Genomic DNA, 18991 nt, shown 5'->3' on the forward strand with positions numbered 1-18991 from the left:
CATCCATTTCAAAATACAGTTCAAATTTCTCTTACTGACCTACAAGTGCACTCACATTGCAGCCCCTCAATCTCTCTCCATACTCAATCTTTCTCCCCCTAAGGACCCCCGTGAACTCCATTCATCGGGCAAGTCCCTTATCCATACCCTTTTCCCTCCACTGCCACCTTCAGACTCCGTCCCTTCTATCTTGCTGTGCTTTATGCATGGAGCAAACTGCTTGAGTCATTACATCAGGCACCTTCTCTGGTAGTGTTCAAATCCAAGCTAAAAGCCCACTTTTTTGATACTGCCTTCAACTGCTAACTCCCACTCACCATAAAATTACCTATGTCCTTCCAATCATTCGCTCTGTAAGAAATCTCCAACCCCTGTATGTCCTGTCTGTCCAATTAGATTGTAAGCTCTTCTGAGCAGAGACTTGTCTATTGTGTGTTGACTGTACAGCACTGTGTACACTTTTCAGTGCTATAAAAATGATAAATAGTAGTAGTTCAATGTTTTTAATTCTCTTGGCAAAGAACGCCAGACTTGCACAACTTGGTAAAAAATAGAATTTTCAATCTCTTTCTTAGTTAATTATTTAAAAATTTGTATAACCGTATAAAAACTTGTAGAGTACTTTTATTTGTGTGCAGTCGTGTCCTCCCTCACTACTTCTGGCTTAGCAGGTCCACTTTTGAATCATGGGCTGGACACAGTGAGGAAAAGCACAGCTTGAAGCACAATGCCTCTAGCAGGTATTCATACTTCTTCTTTGGCCATAATCTCCTCTAAAATCATACCTCAGAAGTTGCTTTTAAATTTTAAAGCTTAGCCCTTCTTTAGCATTCTCAATTTTAACTATATTCACTATAATAAAGTTGATTGCACATGTTGTCAATATGAACTGACTAAATTGTAAGCTGTATAGAGCAGAACTTCTCATGTGCAGCTGTACAATGCTGTATAACTCTAGTACCACCATAGCAATGAAAATAGTAACAGTAGCACAGTATGTTAAAGAGTCATAAGAGATAAAAAGTGTTTTAAAAATAATTTCAACATATTTTAACATACTTAAGTATGCATAGTACAAAAACAGTATGCAAAACTATTTAAACTATAAATTAAAAAATTTTACCTAAAAACTGGCTGACTTTCACTGCTCCACCTGTAGCTTGCTTTGCTACATGAAGTCCCTTTGTCACCACTGGACTGACTTCCAAAGGTTTCTCTTCTGGATGAATGTGTTCTCTCAGTTTAGATGCACCTTTCTGAATAGCTTTTCCAGTGTACTCAGCACCTTTAACCAGACCCCAGCTTAGAAAGGATGCTCCTGAAACAAAACAAGATATTATTTATGCAAACATTTTATTGAGGCTATTCTCAGGATGACACAAACTACAAGAGGAAAGTTTCCAGCACCCACTTTCAAACCTGCTGGATCTAATCTACACTCTTAGTGAGTTCCATAATTCTATTTATTCTTTTGGGTACTGGCTGCCTTATTTCTTTGCCTGGACTAACAGACCAATTTTTAAAACCACACACCATTATGCCATGGTGTATGTGGGGGGTGGGAAGAGAGAAGAGAACTACACTACCATGAAATTTTATTCAAAAGGACTTATTAGAGAATGACTTGGGGACGAGGGGATGAGGATAGAGCTCATGAGGACATGGACAAACTTTGTCCAGCGTCATTATGCCTTAAACAGTCTGTTCCAACTAGATGAATCATCATCTATAAAAAGCATAGTTACTCACCTGTAGCAGGTGTTATCCAAGGGCAGCAGGCAGATATTTTCACATGTAGTCGACATTATCCATGGAACCCAGCACAGACAGTTAAAAAGTGTTTTGCCTCTTTAAACCTTTAAGACTGCCCGAACCACGTGTGTACTGGTGCCTTCCTGCCCGATGTCAGTTCACAAGAACATCAGTTCAGTTACAAAGCTATGAAGCCAACTAGGAGACGTAGGAGGGCTGTGATAATATCTGCCAAAAAATACGATCACGTCACTCCCCTCTTAATAAAATCTCATTGGCTTCCTGTAAACCACTGCATTACGTTCAAAGTATTACTTCTAGTTTATAAAGCCATAAATTTTAATGAGCCACAGTTTATAAATAGATGGTTAATCCCTTACAATACTTCTCGTTCACTTCGCTCCTCTTCTTCTAACCTTCTTACGGTCCCCTCTTTAAAGGTAATTGGTACTAGGCGTAATGATATGTTTTCAGTATTTGCCCCTCAATCATGGAATCTTTTACCTCAGTATATTAGGGACTTAAAAAATTTAGCCGTATTTAAAAAAGCATTAAAAACTTTCTTCTTTAAAGATGCGTATGATCCTTAAAGTTTGTTTTTTTTTTGTTCTTTTTTTTTACCAAATTTAACTTCCCCTCCTATTTGTTTTTTACCATAGTTGTAACCCTCTTTTTCTTGCTAAAATATTGTAATTTCTCCCCCATTTTTCCTCACAATTCTTGTATGTACTGTGTCTAAAACTAATATTTGTTTTAATATATAAGTATTTTTGTTTGTCATTTTTTTTTTGTTTTAATCTATAACAAAAATCAGTTTTTATATTATCACCATTGTTTATTTTACATGTTTTATGGTTTTGTACATCGCCTAGTAATTTATAATAGGCGATTCATTAAGAATCAATAAACTTGAAACTTGAACTTGAAACTTGCCTGCTGTCCTCTGATAACACCTGCTACAGTGAGTAACTATTCTTTATCCAAGGACAAGCAAGCAGCATATTCTCACATGTGGGAGCTTGCCTCTGAGAAGAAGGTTTTTTGACAACTACCATGAGCCTGGCGAAACCAAATGGGTTGGAGGGAAGTTGGCATCTAAGTAGAGAATAAATTTTGTAGAACTGCTTGGCCGAACTGACTATCCAGTCTGGAATGACTCTCTAAACAATAGTAGGATGTGAATGTATGAATTGAGGACTAGGTGGTTGCTTTATAGATGTCCTCAATGGGAGTAGAACGTAAATGAGCTACTGAAGTCGCCATTGCTTGAATTTTATGTGCAGTGGCATGACCTTCAAGCATCAGCCCAGCCCAAGCATAGCAGAAGGAAACACGGTCTACCAGTCATGTGGAGATAGTTCTCTTGGTGACAGGCATTCCAAGTCTGTTTGGATCAAATGATAGGAACATTTGAATGGAAGTTCTGTGAGATTTGGTGTGATCCAAGTAATAAGCAAGAGCACATTTAGAGTCCAATGGGTGGAGTGCATGATAATCCCAAAGTTTGTGCCTTCAAAAATTTAGTTTTACTATGATCCCTCATGATACTACTCAAAGATGATTACAGCCTAGACTTCTTCTCTACTATATTCTAAAGCACTAAATTTTCCCTTAATAGATCATGTTAATTGGGAACCAGTTATATGGTCTGACCACTATCTAAAAATGCCTACAACAAAAGTAGCAGCAACCAAGGAAGCGATATATATATGGAAAGGGGCAGTAAGATGCCAGCAGAAAAATTCTAGAATAAAGTTATGGAACAACTAGAGCCCATTAGTGATGATGTAGATAAGTCCTTAACCTCCTGGTAGAATAGCACATCATTTCTAGAAAAGACAGCTCCTATTAAAACTTGTAAAAGTGAAACAAAAATAATCCCTGGTATTCCAAACCATTACTAGATCTAAGGACAAAGATAAAAAGAATAGACCTAAAGCAGGAGCACTACTTCAAATGCTTCAAATGGAAGAAACTCTAGTGAAGAACATTAAGAAAGGGGACAAATCCTTCTTCAGGTACATTAGCGACAGAAAAAAGAACACAAACGGGATAACACGCCTTAGAACGCCAGACGGGGATTATGTGGAAACAGACTCCGATAAAGCCAAACTACTGAATGATTACTTCTGTTCAGTCTTTACTTGTGAGGCACCAGGGCACGGGCCACGGCTGGAAACAAAGCAAAGCATGGAAGACCCATTTCAGAATTTTGAGTTCACAACTGCTGATGTTTACAGAGAACTGTCAAAACTCAAGGTGAACAAAGCCATGGGACCGGACAATTTGCACCCAAGAGTGCTCAGAGAGCTATGCGATGTTCTGGCAAAACCGTTTGCCATGCTCTTCAATCTCTCCCTAAGTACGGGGAGAGTCCCCCTGGACTGGAAAACAGCTAACGTCGTTCCTCTGCACAAAAAGGGTTGCAGAGCAGAGCCTGCGAATTACAGACCGGTGAGTCTCACATCAATAGTGTGTAAACTCATGGAAACTCTACTTAAAGGTAAATTAGACACGATATTGGATGAGGAGAATCTAAGGGATCCCTGCCAACATGGATTCACTAAGGGCAGATCATGCCAATCCAATCTTATCAGCTTCTTTGATTGGGTAACAGGAAAGCTAGACTTGGGAGAGTCTCTGGACATAGTGTACTTGGATTTCAGTAAAGCTTTTGACAGTGTCCCACACCGTAGACTATTAAACAAGATGAAATCGATGGGGTTAGGTGAGAAACTAACTGCATGGGTCAATGATTGGCTGAGTGGAAGACTTCAGAGGGTGATGGTCAACGGCACCCTCTCTGAGACTTCGGAGGTGACCAGCGGAGTGCCGCAGGGCTCAGTCCTGGGACCATCCCTTTTCAACATATTCATAAGGGACTTGACCCGAGGGCTTCAGGGTAAAGTAGCACTGTTTGCCGACGATGCCAAACTGTGTAATACAGTAAGCGAAAGCAATCTCAAGGATAGCATGATGCATGATCTGATCACGTTGGAAAACTGGTCCTCAATATGGCAGCTGGGCTTCAATGCTAAGAAGTGTAAGGTCATGCATCTCGGCAGCAGAAATCCATGCAGAACATACACCTTGAATGGAGAAACACTAGCTAGGACTTCAGAAGAACGGGACTTGGGAGTAATCATCAGTGCAGACATGAAGGCTGCCAAACAAGTAGAGAAGGCCTCATCCAAGGCAAGGCAAATGATGGGATGTATCAATAGAAGCTTCGTTAGCCGCAAACCTGAAGTCATTATGCCACTTTACAGAACCATGGTGAGACCTCATCTGGAATACTGTGTGCAATTCTGGAGGCCACATTACCGTAAAGATGTGCTTCGAGCTGAGTCAGTCCAGCGGATGGCCACTAGGATGGTCTCCGGACTCAAGGGTCTCTCATACGAAGAAAGACTGGGCAAATTGCAGCTCTATACTCTAGAAGAGCGCAGGGAAAGGGGTGACATGATAGAGACATTTAAGTACGTCACAGGTCGTGTCGAGGTGGAAAATGACATATTCTTTCCCAAGGGACCCTCGGTCACAAGGGGGCACCCGCTCAAACTTAGAGGAGGGAAATTTAGTGGTGACACCAGGAAGTATTTCTTCACAGAAAGGGTGGTGGATCAGTGGAACAAACTTCCGGAGCAGGTGATCAGAGCCACCAGCGTGCTCGACTTTAAGAATAAATGGGACATCCACGTGGGATCCCTGCGAGGGTCGAGTTAAGGAGCTGGGTCATTAGCACTCGGGCTTAATGGGGTGGGTCAGTAGAGTGGGCAGACTTGGTGGGCTGTAGCCCTTTTCTGCCGTCATCTTTCTATGTTTCTACTTCAATTGGAACAGAGAAATAAAACATAAGCTGGCTGTAACTGAAGCTAAGAGACTGTATTATGACAACTTGATTAATCGATCAAGGAACTCTTCCAAATGTCTCTTCAGGATCTTTAACTCCCTAATATCCACTGAAGACATGACCACAGACTGCTCTTCACAAGAACTCGATGACAAGATCAGGACAGTGAAAGAGTCATTTACTCACACCTTAGAAGACTGTATAGAGATAGGTTCTGTAAATGCCAATAGAGAAGAGGGAATACCAGCAGACAGGTGCTGGAAGGAGTTCTCTACTGTTACCACAAAAGAGGAGACTATCAAAGAAAAACTGTTACCTAGATCTCTGTCCTACTAACATATTGGACTATACTCCATCTGATTTTTCTGCTATGGCTGACTTCAACATGTGTCTGACAAAAGGTATATATTCAAAAACATGGTCAACCATTTCATTGACCCCCCATTTCTAAAGCTGTGGGACTAGATTTGACTAAAATTGAAAAAACTTTAGTCCAGTGGCAGGTATACCGTGGCCTGCTAAGTTGTTAGAATTCTGTGTCAACCTACAACTATCCAACTTCTTAAACCTGGTTAATGGATACCGTGACTCGCAACCCAGCTTCAGACTTATGCACAGTACAGAATCTTTACTGCTAGAATTAATGTCAAAAGCAAAATTTTATCTAAGTAAAAGGCAAACTGTTCTGTTGCAGTTTGACACCTCAGCTGCCTATGATGCAGTTGACCACTCTCTATTACTCCTAAAATTGGGTGAACTTGGTGTGTATGGAATGGTATTAAAGTGGTTCGCAGACTTCTTAGGCAATGGAACATATGAAGTAAGAAAGATAGTAGGAAGTCCCAATGATGGAAAGCCTTTTGTGGAGTACCACAGGGCTCCCCATTGTCACCTTCCTTTTTAACGTGTATATGAGCTCTTGGGTATGCATTTCTCCCTCCCACAAGTTCCCCCCTTTTCGTATGCCAATGACTCCTTCACCGACACCTTACAGTACATATCAAAGCTGATCGAGGACCTTGAGTCCTTTAGTTTAAGGTAATGAAACAGAAGACACAGGGGCTTTGGTTTAGTGACTACAACTCACTGCCACACTCAGAACTGGTACTGACCACAGGCAAAAAACGTCAAAATATTAAGTGTCATCGTCGACTCCTGTCCTTCATTTAGAGACCAGACTGATATTTTTCTTCAGCCTTAGACAGTTAAGGCTGATAAGATCAGTCCCGAGTCAAACCAACTTCAGAATAGTAGTTCAGGCAGTCTTGCACCCATATCTAGATTACTGTAATTCTCTATAAGGTAATATCCCAGTGAAAGAACTTAAAGAGATTACAACTGCTCCAGAACACAGTGGCTAGACTGATCTTTCGCCTAGGCCGGTTCGAGAGGGCCAGTCCACTTCTGGCAGAACTACACTGGTCACCAATAAGAATTAGAATCCAGTTTAAGACTGCCCATAAGGCTATATATGGAAAAAAAAACTACTGGACAGACATCCGACATTAAAATCACACATTCCTTCTATACTTTGAGAACATCCCAGCATTTTAAAATGTTTTTTTTCCTTCTCCACAATGAATATGGCGTAAAACACATAAGAACATAAGAATTGCCACTGCTGAGTCAGACCAGTGGTCCATCATGCCCAGCAGTCCGCTCACGCGGCAGCCCTCTGGTCTAAAACCAGCACCCTAACTGAGACTAGCCCTACCAGCACACGTTCTTGTTCAGCAGAAACTTGTCTAACTTGTCTTGAATCCTTGGAGGGTGTTTTCCCCTAAAACAGCCTCTGGAAGAGTGTTCCAGCTTTCTGCCACTCTCTGGGTGAAGAACTTCCTTACGTTTGTACGGAATCTATCCCCTTTCAACTTTAGAGAGTGCCCTCTTGTTCTCCCTACCTTGGAGAGGGTGAACAACCTGTCTTTATCTACTAAGGCTATCCCCTTCAGTACCTTGAATGTTTCGATCATGTCCCCTCTCAATCTCCTCTGTTCGAGGGAGAAGAGGCCCAGTTTCTCTAATCTTTCGCTTTACGGCAGCTCCTCCAGCCCCTTAACCATCTTAGTCGCTCTTCTCTGGACCCTTTCGAGTAGTACCATGTCCTTCTTCGTGTACGGTGACCAGTGCTGGATGCAGTTCTTCAGGTGAGGGCGTACCATGGCCCGGTACAGCGGCATGATAACCTTCTCTGATCTGTTTGTGATCCCCTTCTTTATCATTCCTAACATTCTGTTTGCCCTTTTTGCTGCCGCCACACATTGTGTGGACGGCTTCATCGACTTGTCGATCAGAACTCCCAAGTCCCTTTCCTGGGAGGTCTCTCCAAATACCACCCCGGTCATCCTGTATTCGTGCATGAGATTTTTGTTACCGACATGCATCACTTTACACTTATCCACGTTGAACCTCATCTGCCATGTCGATACCCATTCCTCGAGCTTGATTATGTCACGTTGCAGATCTTCGCAATCCCCCTGCGTCTTTACTACTCTGAATAACTTCGTATCATCCGCAAATTTAATCACCTCGCTCGTCGTACCTATGTCCAGATCATTTATAAAGATGTTAAAGAGCACGGGTCCAAGCACTGAGCCCTGCGGCACCCCTCTATCTTCAAATTTCAAGGTCTCAAAATATGGAACTCTTCCAAGTAACTTGTGACAGATCTCTTATTACCTTCAGTTCAAGAAATCGCTGAAGACATACGGAATCTATAATCTCAAACTTAATATCAATATGATCTATGATTTTTGATGTAACAGTAATGAAAATCCATTAATCTTATTGTAAGTTGCAATGAATCCTTGCTGACAATTGCAGGGTGTAAGAAACTGTATGATATGGTATGGTAATTTTAACAATGCATGCTTACACAGTGTGACAAAATGGCACATTTTCCCTTCCTCTGTTCATACAGTCAAGCATGTCTGCAGGTGAGACTTGGCGCAGGCTCATATGAAACAATGTCTCTCAGGAGTTCTGTAGTTTGGGGAGTTATGGGTTTGTATATCCCATGTTAATTATGCCCTTCCCTTTCGCTGTCAACTCCAGACTCTTGTTCTCACCTGGCTATGCCTTTTGCCTGAAATATTCCTGAGTTGGTATGTCATATTCCCTCTCTGGTCCTATTCTAAGGCATCCTAGAAGCCCATCTTTTTGAGGCTGCTTTGAAAATCTAACCCCTTGTTCTTCTGTTTGTAAATCATTCCTATAATAAAATCAAACTCCCTAATTTTTATTTGAGCCATTTGTCATAAATAGATTTTAAGCATTAGAGAGAAGGAACCATCTTCTATGTGTACAGTGCTGTGTATATCTAGTACTGCTACAGAAATGATACACACGTCTCATAACTACTAATACTGTTGTAGGTGTGGCTGTTGGAATGCATATTGTGAGGAAAGGAGTGCAAACTTGTGTGGGAGGGTGACCTCACCCCTTCGTATTCCCTTCCCGTGGTGTTTCTTCCTTCATCATATTACCTCCCTCCCCTTTCATTTTCTCTGCCCCCCCCCCCCCCAACACCTCACCCACTACATAGCCCATCCATGTCTTTTTATATTCCTCTGTAGACAAGGCTGGGCTCCCTGTCATCATGCTGCTTCTTCTGTGCTCCTGACTGGCTCATTTACATCTTCTGATGGTGGAGCCTGGATTCTTCTCTGCCCTGCAGTAGAGAGCTGCACGGGAACGGGGATGACGGGAATCCCGCGGGACCCGCGGGGATCCCGCGGGTTCCCCCTTTGGGTCACGGGGATCCCATGGGGACGCCCCCTAGGGTCACGGGGATCCCATGAGGACGCCCCCTAGGGTCGCGGGGATCCCGTGGGGACGACTCCGAGGGTCGTGGGGTTCCTGCGGGGTTGGATCGCAGTACACTGCATTTGAGCCACGAGGGTAGTCTCCTCCTCCTTACCTGCACTGTCGCAGCACACAGCCGAACGGAAATCTTCCCGATGTCAGCGCTGACGTTGGAGGGAGGGCTTAAGCAAAGCCCTCCCTTCCTCCGACGTCAGCGCTGACATCAGGAAGACTTCCGGTCGGCTGTGAGCGGCAGGGCAGGTAGGAAGAAGGCAATGGCGAACGAAAGAGGGGGGAGGGGGCGGTCCGCCCCGAAGAATGTGCACAGCCGGTCAGGTCCCCCGATCGACCGACAACAGGCCCGGCCGACAAACCTCCCTGCCCTGTAGCCGCGAATCTAAATTACCTCTTACAGCAGCTTCAATACTCCAGCTGCTGTAAGAAGGTAATTTAGATTCGCGGCTACAAGACAGGGAGATTTGTCCGACCGGGCCTGTTCTGTTGTCGGTCGGGTGCGGAAACGCCACAAAGGTAAGGGGCAGGGAGGGAGGAAAGGTGGAGTGGAGAAGAAAAGACGCTTAAGGGGGGAGAAGGCCGCTGAAAGCACTGGGGAAGACAAAGGAGAGGAGAAGGACGCTGAAAGGACATGGGGTAAACGGGAGGAGGGGGGGGAAGGATGCTGAAAGCACATGTTGAAGACAGAGGGGGGTGAAGGACCCTGAAAGCACTGGGGAAGACAAAGGGGTGGAGAATGCCACTGAAAGGACATGGGGAAAACAGGGGTGGAGAAGGCCACTGAAAGGAAATGGGGAAAACAGGGGGGGAGAAGGCCGCTGAAAGGACATGGGGAAGACAGAGGGGGGAGAAGGACGCTGAAAGGACATGGGGAAGGCAGAGGGGGGAGAAGGATGCTGCCTGACAGGACATGGGGAAGATGGTGGGGGAGAAGGACACTGGAAGGAAATGGGGAAGAGGGAATAGGAAGAAGACGCTGGCAGGGAAGAAGACAGAGGTGCCAGACTATGGGGGGAGCGGAGGGAAAAAGATGGGTGCCAGACCAATTTGGGAGGGGGGAGAAAGGGAGAGGCACAGTAACAGAGCAAATGGAAGACACAGAGAGAAGAGAGGCAGTGGATGGAAGGAATTGGATGAGAATATGAAGAAAGCAGAAACCAGGCAACAAAGGTAGGAAAAAAATTCTTTTTTTTTTTTTTTTTGCTTAAGGATAAAGTAGTATATTAGTTGTGTTGATAAAAATTTATAAACATTAGAGGCTCTGGTAGAAACCCGTTTACAAAGTATGTATTCTTCCCAATTAATATTTCCAAATTAATAAAGTCTTTTTGCTTATTTTTAAATGGGTTTCTACCAGAGCCTTTAATTCAGTAGCATAATTAAATGAAATAACTATTTCTGTAGTTTATAGGGACGGGCGGGGACGTAGGGGATTCCTCGCGGGGACGGGCGGGGATGGAGGAATTCCTCGCGGGGACGGGTGGGGACAGAGGGATTCCTCGCGGGGACGGGTGGGGACGGGTGGGAGTCCTCACGGGGACGGGTGGGACTTTGGCGGGGACGGGTGGGATTTCTGTCCCCGCGCAACTCTCTACCCTGCAGCCCACTGCCCCTTGCTCTGTTTCTCTTCTTGTATGCATGCGTTTCATTGCACATGCATAAGCAGATTTGGGAAGATGGATGACTGATTTTCCATAACAGGTGCTCATCCTTGTCTGGGAAATGTACCTAAAAAGGGAAGTGGTGGTTCTGGGAATGTCACAAAGAACAGACAGGATGGAATATTTCTGCCTATTACAATACTTAGCAAGCAATGCAAAGAGTAACTGGTCTTTTTGAAAATGTACCTGACAAAATTCCTTGGGCAACTTTCCCACTCCATTCTGGATACTCTCTTGTTTCAGTTGCTTCCTTTTCAATGTGAACACGCTCACTTAAGTTAATCATATCACTTGCAGTATCTAAAGCCTATGTGTTGAAAAATTCAAGCAAGAGAATGAAGTAGTTTAGTAAGGCAAGAAATTCAAATCCATGTTATTTATGGTATATCGTTTTGATGTTCCAGAAAAGGTGATGGAAGTAATATACACTTCTAAACTATTTCATTTGCCTATAAAATGTTATATAGGGCCTTATCTAATAAAAAGTGGCTTACAATCAAATTAACATGCAACAATTCTATAAATAACACGGCAAACACAGGCACACACAATTATTCAAAACAAACCTTACAATCTAAAAGCATCAAGAAAATATAGTCTCCTCACCCTTTACCTTAATGTACTTAGAAGTCCTATAACATTAAGTTCCTTAAGAATTTCATATTGTAGTGTGTTCTATATACTGTCACCACCACACTCCGTCCTTCCCAACATGGGGCTAGATTCACTAAAGTCAGCGATTGTCGCTAAACCTGTTTCACAGGTTTAGTGACGATCGCTGCTAACCGACCCAATTTACTAAACGTGCTTTTCCCCTCGATCGCCCATTTTCCGATCTGGCCATGCAAATTAGTAAAACCCCATGCAAGCTAGCCAAGCGACTGATTCACTCACATTGCTTGGCTATTTAGCATCGGGTTTTACTGATCCTAAAACCTGATTGCTGTAAACCTGTCAATAACTATGTTACCGACAGGTCTGCCTGGGTTCTTTTGTTTTCAATGGCTCAGATATTTTGTGTGTATTACACGAGCAAAAAATCTGCCCATTAAAAAACAAAACAAAACCAACCCACCGCTGCCACAGCCTCCCCCAACAACCCCCGACAATTGTGTGCCCCCCCTGACAAATGTGGCAACCCTAAAACAAACGGCAGGAGGGTTGCTTATTCCCTCCTGTTATGAAGGTGCCTGCTCCCTCCCTCCCCCCCCCCTGAAAAAACAGGAGGGATACCCACTGCCTCCTGCCCGGAAAGACCTCCTTCCTCCCTCCAAAAAGAAAGGCAGGAGGGATGCCCACACCCTCCTGCCACCGGAGGCCCCCCTCCCCCTCCAGGCCCCATACTCCGTACCTTAAAGTTAGGAGCAGGAGGTACTGAAAACACCTCCTACACCTGCTCTTCCTTGCGAAGACACTGGGCCTTAGGCTCCTCCCCAGTGCAACATGTGATGCTTGGGGAGGGGCCTAAAGCTCTGATTGGCTCAAATGCCTTGGGCTTCTCCCTTGGGAGGGGCCTTAGGCATCTGAGCCAATCAGGGACTTCTGCAGCAGTCGGGTTTTACGATAATAAAACCAGATTTAAAATAGCCAAACAATTATTAATGAAACCCAATTCAAAATAGCCAAGCAATTTGTTAGTGAATCAATCGCTTGGCTATTTTGCTTGGGGTTTTACTAATTTGCATGGGTGGATCGGAGAGGAGAAGAGATTTGATCGTACAGCAGTTTAGTGAATCGGGTCGGGGAACACAAACAATCGCGACCATCATTACAGGATCGGTAAGTTTAGTGAATCTAGGCCTTAATTCTCTACTGTTCCACCTATTCACATCCTCACTAGAAGAGTTCAGTTTCTTTACCTCCCTCTGCTTGTAGGGGAACACAACACATTTGTTTGGACTGGTCTAGCATGATGAAAAGGAAGACTTCTTTTGATATTAATATCACCTGAGTACTTTGAACTAATTGTTATCTTCTACAGATAAAAACAACAGAACAGTATTACCTGAAGTTTGAGGTCACACATCTGCCTTAGTAGGTCCTCAAAGAGGTCCCGATCTGCTGCTGGAATATCTGCAGATAGTACTACTCCCACATAGGATCCTGGGATCTGTGACATCATGTCAGGAAACATGTACACTTCTGTGCTGCAGTGTAGAACAGGTGACTGTGTGTTCATGAGAGGATATAGCCAATCACAAACCTGAAAAAGGAAGAGAAGTGGCTATTTGTTTAGAGGTTTTTTGTCCCATTTATTCAGAAAGGAGAGTTGCATTTTTATAAATAATGGTCAAATATGAAGTAGCTATCATACAACTTTTGCACAAACTATACAACACTGTTTTCTTATAATAGCCCATTTTAAAAACTGTTAAAGAGCACATGTGCTTATACTCAAATAATTTTGTAATCAGTATAGTAGAATTTGGTCCTTTTCAGAAAACCTGAAATTAGAAGCAACACTTTATTATTACAATGGAATGCTGATTATCCAAACTCCAATTATCCGGATTGCTGGGGTGGGGGGGGGGGGATCACAGTTTATACAGTAAAACCTTGGTTTGCGATCACAATTTGTTCTACAAGCATGCTTGTATTTCAGAGCACTTGTATATCAAAGTAAATTTCCCCATAGGAAATAATGGAAACTCAAGACGATTCGTTCCACAAACCAAAAACTTTAATATAAAACACCGTATGCTGTGAGCGCTTGAGCTATGGGTAAATTGAGCGTGACGCTTCTATTACGTTCAGATGTGCTCAGCATAACATGTGCATGCTTCAACTGTGGGTTCTGATGATGTGACACGCATATACATGCTTGTACTGCAAGATAATGTTCATTTATCGAGTTAAAATTTAATAAAATGTTTTGCTCGTCTTGCAAAACATTCAAAACCACATTACTCGCTATCCAAGGTTTGACTGTGGTATAAATTGATATCTGGATTTATAAATAAAAAAACCAAAAATTGGTCTTAGGGACATTTGGAGCATTGAGATTAAGCATCAAATTACTGCGACTCAATGGCCACGAATTTGGTCTTGGAGAATGAGTTGTACAATGTCAGCATCTATGAGACAAACTTGTTTTTTCCTGTTACACCGAGCTTTCTGGACCCCTGTTTGATTACAAAAGTTAGATAGCTCTAAGTCAAATAAATGTTGGCATTGTCATCTCGAAGCAGGGACTTTTAGATCATTTATTATTCTACTGTCCATTCATTTTGGCTTTTTGGAGATCGAAATGGGGGCCAAATAAATTGTTTCTTAGAAAATCCTGTGGCTTTATCCTATAATACTATTTTATTTGGAATATCAATGAGGAAAAAAAGTCAAATTTCTGCAAATACTAATAAATGGAAATTTTAATAATTTTCAGGAGATTTGGAGACCATTAAGAGTATTGTAATGAATAAATTATCATTTTTCCTCAGCTAATATAATTGTACAGGGTTGGGGGGGGGGGAGGAAGTCTATTTATATATTGATGCATTGGATTAATAGAGAATAATATCTATTTGTAATCACATGTGTAATAACAGGGTTAGGAAGGAGGGATTTATATTTATTTTTAATTGTGATATTAATAAGAATAGATATTCAAGTGATATTGTATAAGTATTACTGTTATTTTCTGTTACATTTGTTGTAAGATGAAAAAACAAGGTTTGACTGTATTTGAATTTGTCCCAAAGAACTATTCCTATCACTCTCCCTCCCACTAGTGCTCCTTCTCTGTTTCTACCGCTGCTGCCATCAGCCTAGCCTTCTCCTCCCCACGAGACTTTCCCCCACCATCAGCATGCCCCCTGCAATGATTGGGCGTTATTTTTTTTTATTATAAAACAAAAGAAAATAAATTAACTTCAGCGCAACACCCCCTCCCCCCAACAAGAAAAGGCAGCATTCTCCCTCCCTCCCTCCCTGAACAGGCACTACCAACTCCCTCCTGGACCCACAGGAAAGACCCCATGCCTACCTTGTTTCCCTAGTGGTCTAGCGGTAGCGCTGGGGCAGAAGCGATCCTATTCACTCCTTCCCATGCTCTGTCAGCAACAAAAATAGCTGCCAAGACTTCCAGGGGCAATCTCGCATGACTCCACTAAAGTGTACTGCACAGCCCCACGATATGGAACTCTTATTTTATATTATACATACAACGTGTCTGTATCTTGCCTCATTAACATTTTTCTTTTTTTGTACTTATTGTATATTAAAATTCAATAAAATCTTTGAACTTAAAAAAAAAAAAAAGTGAAGAAAATTATATCCTAGAAAAAACAAACAAACAGAAGCCATGCCTAAAATACCAGTTCACTTCTTACCTGAAGAAATGCAGGCGGCCTGTTCTGGGCCAGTTCACTGGTGGTATCCATGAACTTCACAATTCGGAGATAGCCAGGATATGAAGGTGCACTCACCTGGCTATCAGGTGTCACAAAAAAAATCTGCACTCCCTGTGGAATTAGAATCAGCTCTTCTGCGTCTACCCCTAGGCTTTCTAAACGAGGTGGCTGACTATTCTTTGTATAGAATTCATCACCAACAAGTGATAATTCCCCAGAATCTGTACCATAAGATATAGTAAAGTGTCCATTTGCAGCTTGAGGGCTATAAGCAGGAGGCACTTCGGAAGCAAATAGTGCGGAGGGGTTTATAGAAGGAATTTGCTCATTGACTATAGGTGGAGAATTTCCATTTATTGTAGAAGGCTGATCCGGCAGAATTAGACCTTTAGGAGGAGCTATAGGTCTTTCTGGTTTCTCTTTAAGGAGCAAAGCAGGATGTATCTGAGACAGCTTCAATGGTGCATTCAGTGCGGCAGAATTTGTGGGCACAGTGGGAACATTTAGCTCTAGAATACCCAATCGAGTATTCACATTGTGTAATGTCTCTTGCATTTTTGCTTGCATTTGTCTGGCAGATTCCCAGTCAGAACCAGTGCAGTTGGGTCCTTGTAAAGGTATGCTAACTCCACGAAGCAAATGTTCTTGCCCTTCTTTATAATAATTCTTTGCTTCTTCTTTATAGCCTGCTTCATCTGTACTTAAACCTTTATTTATAAACATAAATGCTTTCTTGTACTCTGATTTAATAGCTTTGATTTTTGGATCTTCTTTGGTATCTGCATCCTGTTGCACCTCCATAGCTAAAATGAGAAAACACACACTTGGTGTAAGAGCATCCAAGAGAGCAGGACATTTTAGAGCATTCTATCCACAATGTACCTAAAAGGCAGTCACACACACACACAAAAAAAAATTCTGCTTTTGATCACTTTAGAAAGTCACCTGTGTACTAATTCTGTTGAATCTTACACTGAACTAGGTTGAAGGATGAAAGATCCTTTTAAAAGAACTACTACTGTTAATTATTTCTGTAGTGCTATCAGTCGCTTGCAGCGCTGCACAGTTACTAAGAAGAAGAAAACAGTCCCTGCTCGAAAGTGCTTACAATCTAAACAGCCAAAACAGATAAACAGGATATCATAGATACAGTTAAGTGGAATGGTTAATCAGCGGACTGGGTTGGAGGGCAGAGGAGTAGAGTTAAGGATTGAAAGCTATATCAAAAAGGTGGGTTTTCAATCTGCTTTTAAACAGGGGAAGGGGCTTGATGGACAAACAGAAATAATGCAATACTTCAAGCTTTCAGATCACACAAATTTATTTTCTAGATATTAAACAGGACCCATGTGGTCTCAAAAATTCATGTTAAATGAGAGAGAAGTCAAAGGAATTTTAACTCCTTGATGCCATCTTTAATTTGACCTTATTTATTGACTCCTCCTCATGTTACACTGTTTGTATAGCTATTCTTCTTAAAGATCTCACTACCTATTAAGACATGTCAGTATCTCAGGGCCACTACAGTGATCCTGTAGAAGGTTCAAATACTGAAATCAAGGAAAAAAGTCACAGATCAGAATTTGCAGACATCTGCATTACAAAATAAAGAAAGCATCTTGCCAACAGACTCTAAAGGGTTAATATTCAAGAGATTCTTATCCAGTAGCAAATGTTACTATTGGATGAATGCCAGTGAGAGAAGATATTCAGTAGCACTAACCCCCAGATACTATACAGACAGTCCCCAGTTTAAGAATGCTCAACATATGTCGAACTTGTACTTACGAACACGCCCCTTCTTCCTCCCTTCCTGTCCAAATGTGCCACTTTATTTATTTATTTAGATTTATATCCCGTTCTCCCAGTAGCTCAGAACGGTCTACAAGTAAACATACACAGTAGAAGTAATTAGGCAAATAAGATGTACAATAGGTTTAGGTGCTTGGACATACAAGATTGTGCAGTATTTATCAGGGTACAAACAATTTTTCAGAGTACAGACAATTTATCAGAGTACAGACTAAGAGAGGACTATACTGAAATTTAGGAGAAGTTAAATAGGGGAGAGAAGAGAGAGGGGGGGTGTAGACTGAGGGAGATCTTTAGTTGAAGAGGAGGGTCTTTACCATTTTACGGAATGTCAATAAAGAGTTCTGTTGTCTGAGTTGGGGGGGGAGTTTATTCCAGAGATGTGGGATGAAGTGGCTGTAGGATCGTTTGCGGGGAGTTTCTGAGAGGAGGGACCTTCCAGGGGAATGCATAGGCGTATTGTCATCATCGTTGTCACGTGCCACAAATTCATGCCTCCCGTGAGTGTTTAACTCCTCTGGCCAGCTCCCTCCTCCAAGCCGCACTTTTCTTAGCAAAGCAGCGAGCAGCAGCTCCTTCGCAAAGCCGCGATCGATAGCTCGTGCATGCGGCCCGCTGAGCCAGAAGCCTTCCCTCTGATGCAGATGTCAGTGGACCGCGTGCAGGAGCTGCCAATCAAGGCTTTGCAAAGACCAGGGGACCGCATGCAGGAGCCACTGTTCACAGCTTTGCCAAGAAATGTGCGCTGGGGGGAGGGAGCCAGCCAAAGGGGGTAAACACCCGCAGAAGGCACAAATTTGCAAAGCAGAACAGAAAGAGACAATGAGCAGTGTTCTCCCTAGCGTGTTCCAGCCGGGCGAATCGCCCAGCTACTTTAAGTGAGCGCCCGGCTGCCATTTTGCAGCTGCAGAGACCGCGATCTGACATCGGACTCGGCGGTGGTTCGCGCATGAATTGTCAAGCGCCTGCTTCTTCCGGTTTGCCTGCACCCCGTACTTGAAGGTGAACATACCTTTCCTGTCTGAACCACAACTTCAGCAGCATTTAATTCAGCACGCAAACTTCGGATAATGCCTGTTCTTCCGCTCAAATCAGGTCTAACTGAGCATGAGCAGAAGAACCAGCATTAGCGACCAAAGGATTTTCCACGAATCACGCCACTGCTCACGGTGGAGTACGGGCGGGGAAGGGGTAATTTGCATAGCGCGCCAAAGGGTTATATTTCGATTGGTCCAACACCTTAGCACGCTATGCAAATTATCCCTTCGCCGCCCTTACTCCTTCACCGTGGCAGGGAAGGGTAATTTGCATAGTGTTTTAACATAGACCTATTAAAACATTTTCGCCCACGTTCCAAAGGTCCGCCCCTGCAACGACCGAACTTTTGTTTATCCCAGGACAAGCAGGCATGATATTCTCACATGTGGGTGACGTCATCTACGGAGCCCCAGCGCGGACAGCTTTTCAAGCAAACTTGATTGAAGTTTCAAGTTTGCTACACTGCACCACGCATGTGCATGCCTTCTTGCCCACTAGAGGGCGCATCCCCACCTCGTGGTCCTCAGTTCAGTTTTTTCCGCGGAGCCAGAAGCCCTGTGGAATTTGTGCTCTTCGAATTTAGCCTTCTGACACCGCGGCTGTGTGTTCTTTCACGGTCGCTGTGCTTAATTTGCTTTTCTTTCTTCTTTTGTTTCAAGTTTTCGTCGAAAAAAAAAAAAAAAAAAGATTTTTGTTTGGCTCCGGGG

General features: G+C 43.0%; 1 protein-coding gene across 7 annotated transcripts in view; it reads right to left on the minus strand.

Annotated features, from left to right (window-relative positions):
• The window catches only part of SPART (spartin), a 62811-nt gene that overhangs the window by 24576 nt on the left and 19244 nt on the right, over positions 1-18991 (minus strand). For 6 of the 7 annotated variants that reach the window (XM_033949471.1, XM_033949468.1, XM_033949467.1 and 3 more), the window contains exons 2-5: positions 15414-16237; positions 13091-13288; positions 11272-11392; positions 1124-1318 (exon numbers count right to left, since the gene is read on the minus strand). In XM_033949471.1, the coding sequence (XP_033805362.1) occupies positions 1124-1318; positions 11272-11392; positions 13091-13288; positions 15414-16235 (1336 nt within the window). In that variant the 5' untranslated portion in view covers positions 16236-16237. Of the gene's footprint in view, positions 1-1123; positions 1319-11271; positions 11393-13090; positions 13289-15413; positions 16238-17222; positions 17281-18991 lie in introns of those variants that run through there. The other variant, XM_033949470.1, reaches the window with a different exon arrangement.

Source organism: Geotrypetes seraphini, chromosome 6 (genome assembly GCF_902459505.1).
Source record: "Geotrypetes seraphini chromosome 6, aGeoSer1.1, whole genome shotgun sequence".
Lineage (NCBI taxonomy): Eukaryota > Metazoa > Chordata > Amphibia > Gymnophiona > Dermophiidae > Geotrypetes > Geotrypetes seraphini.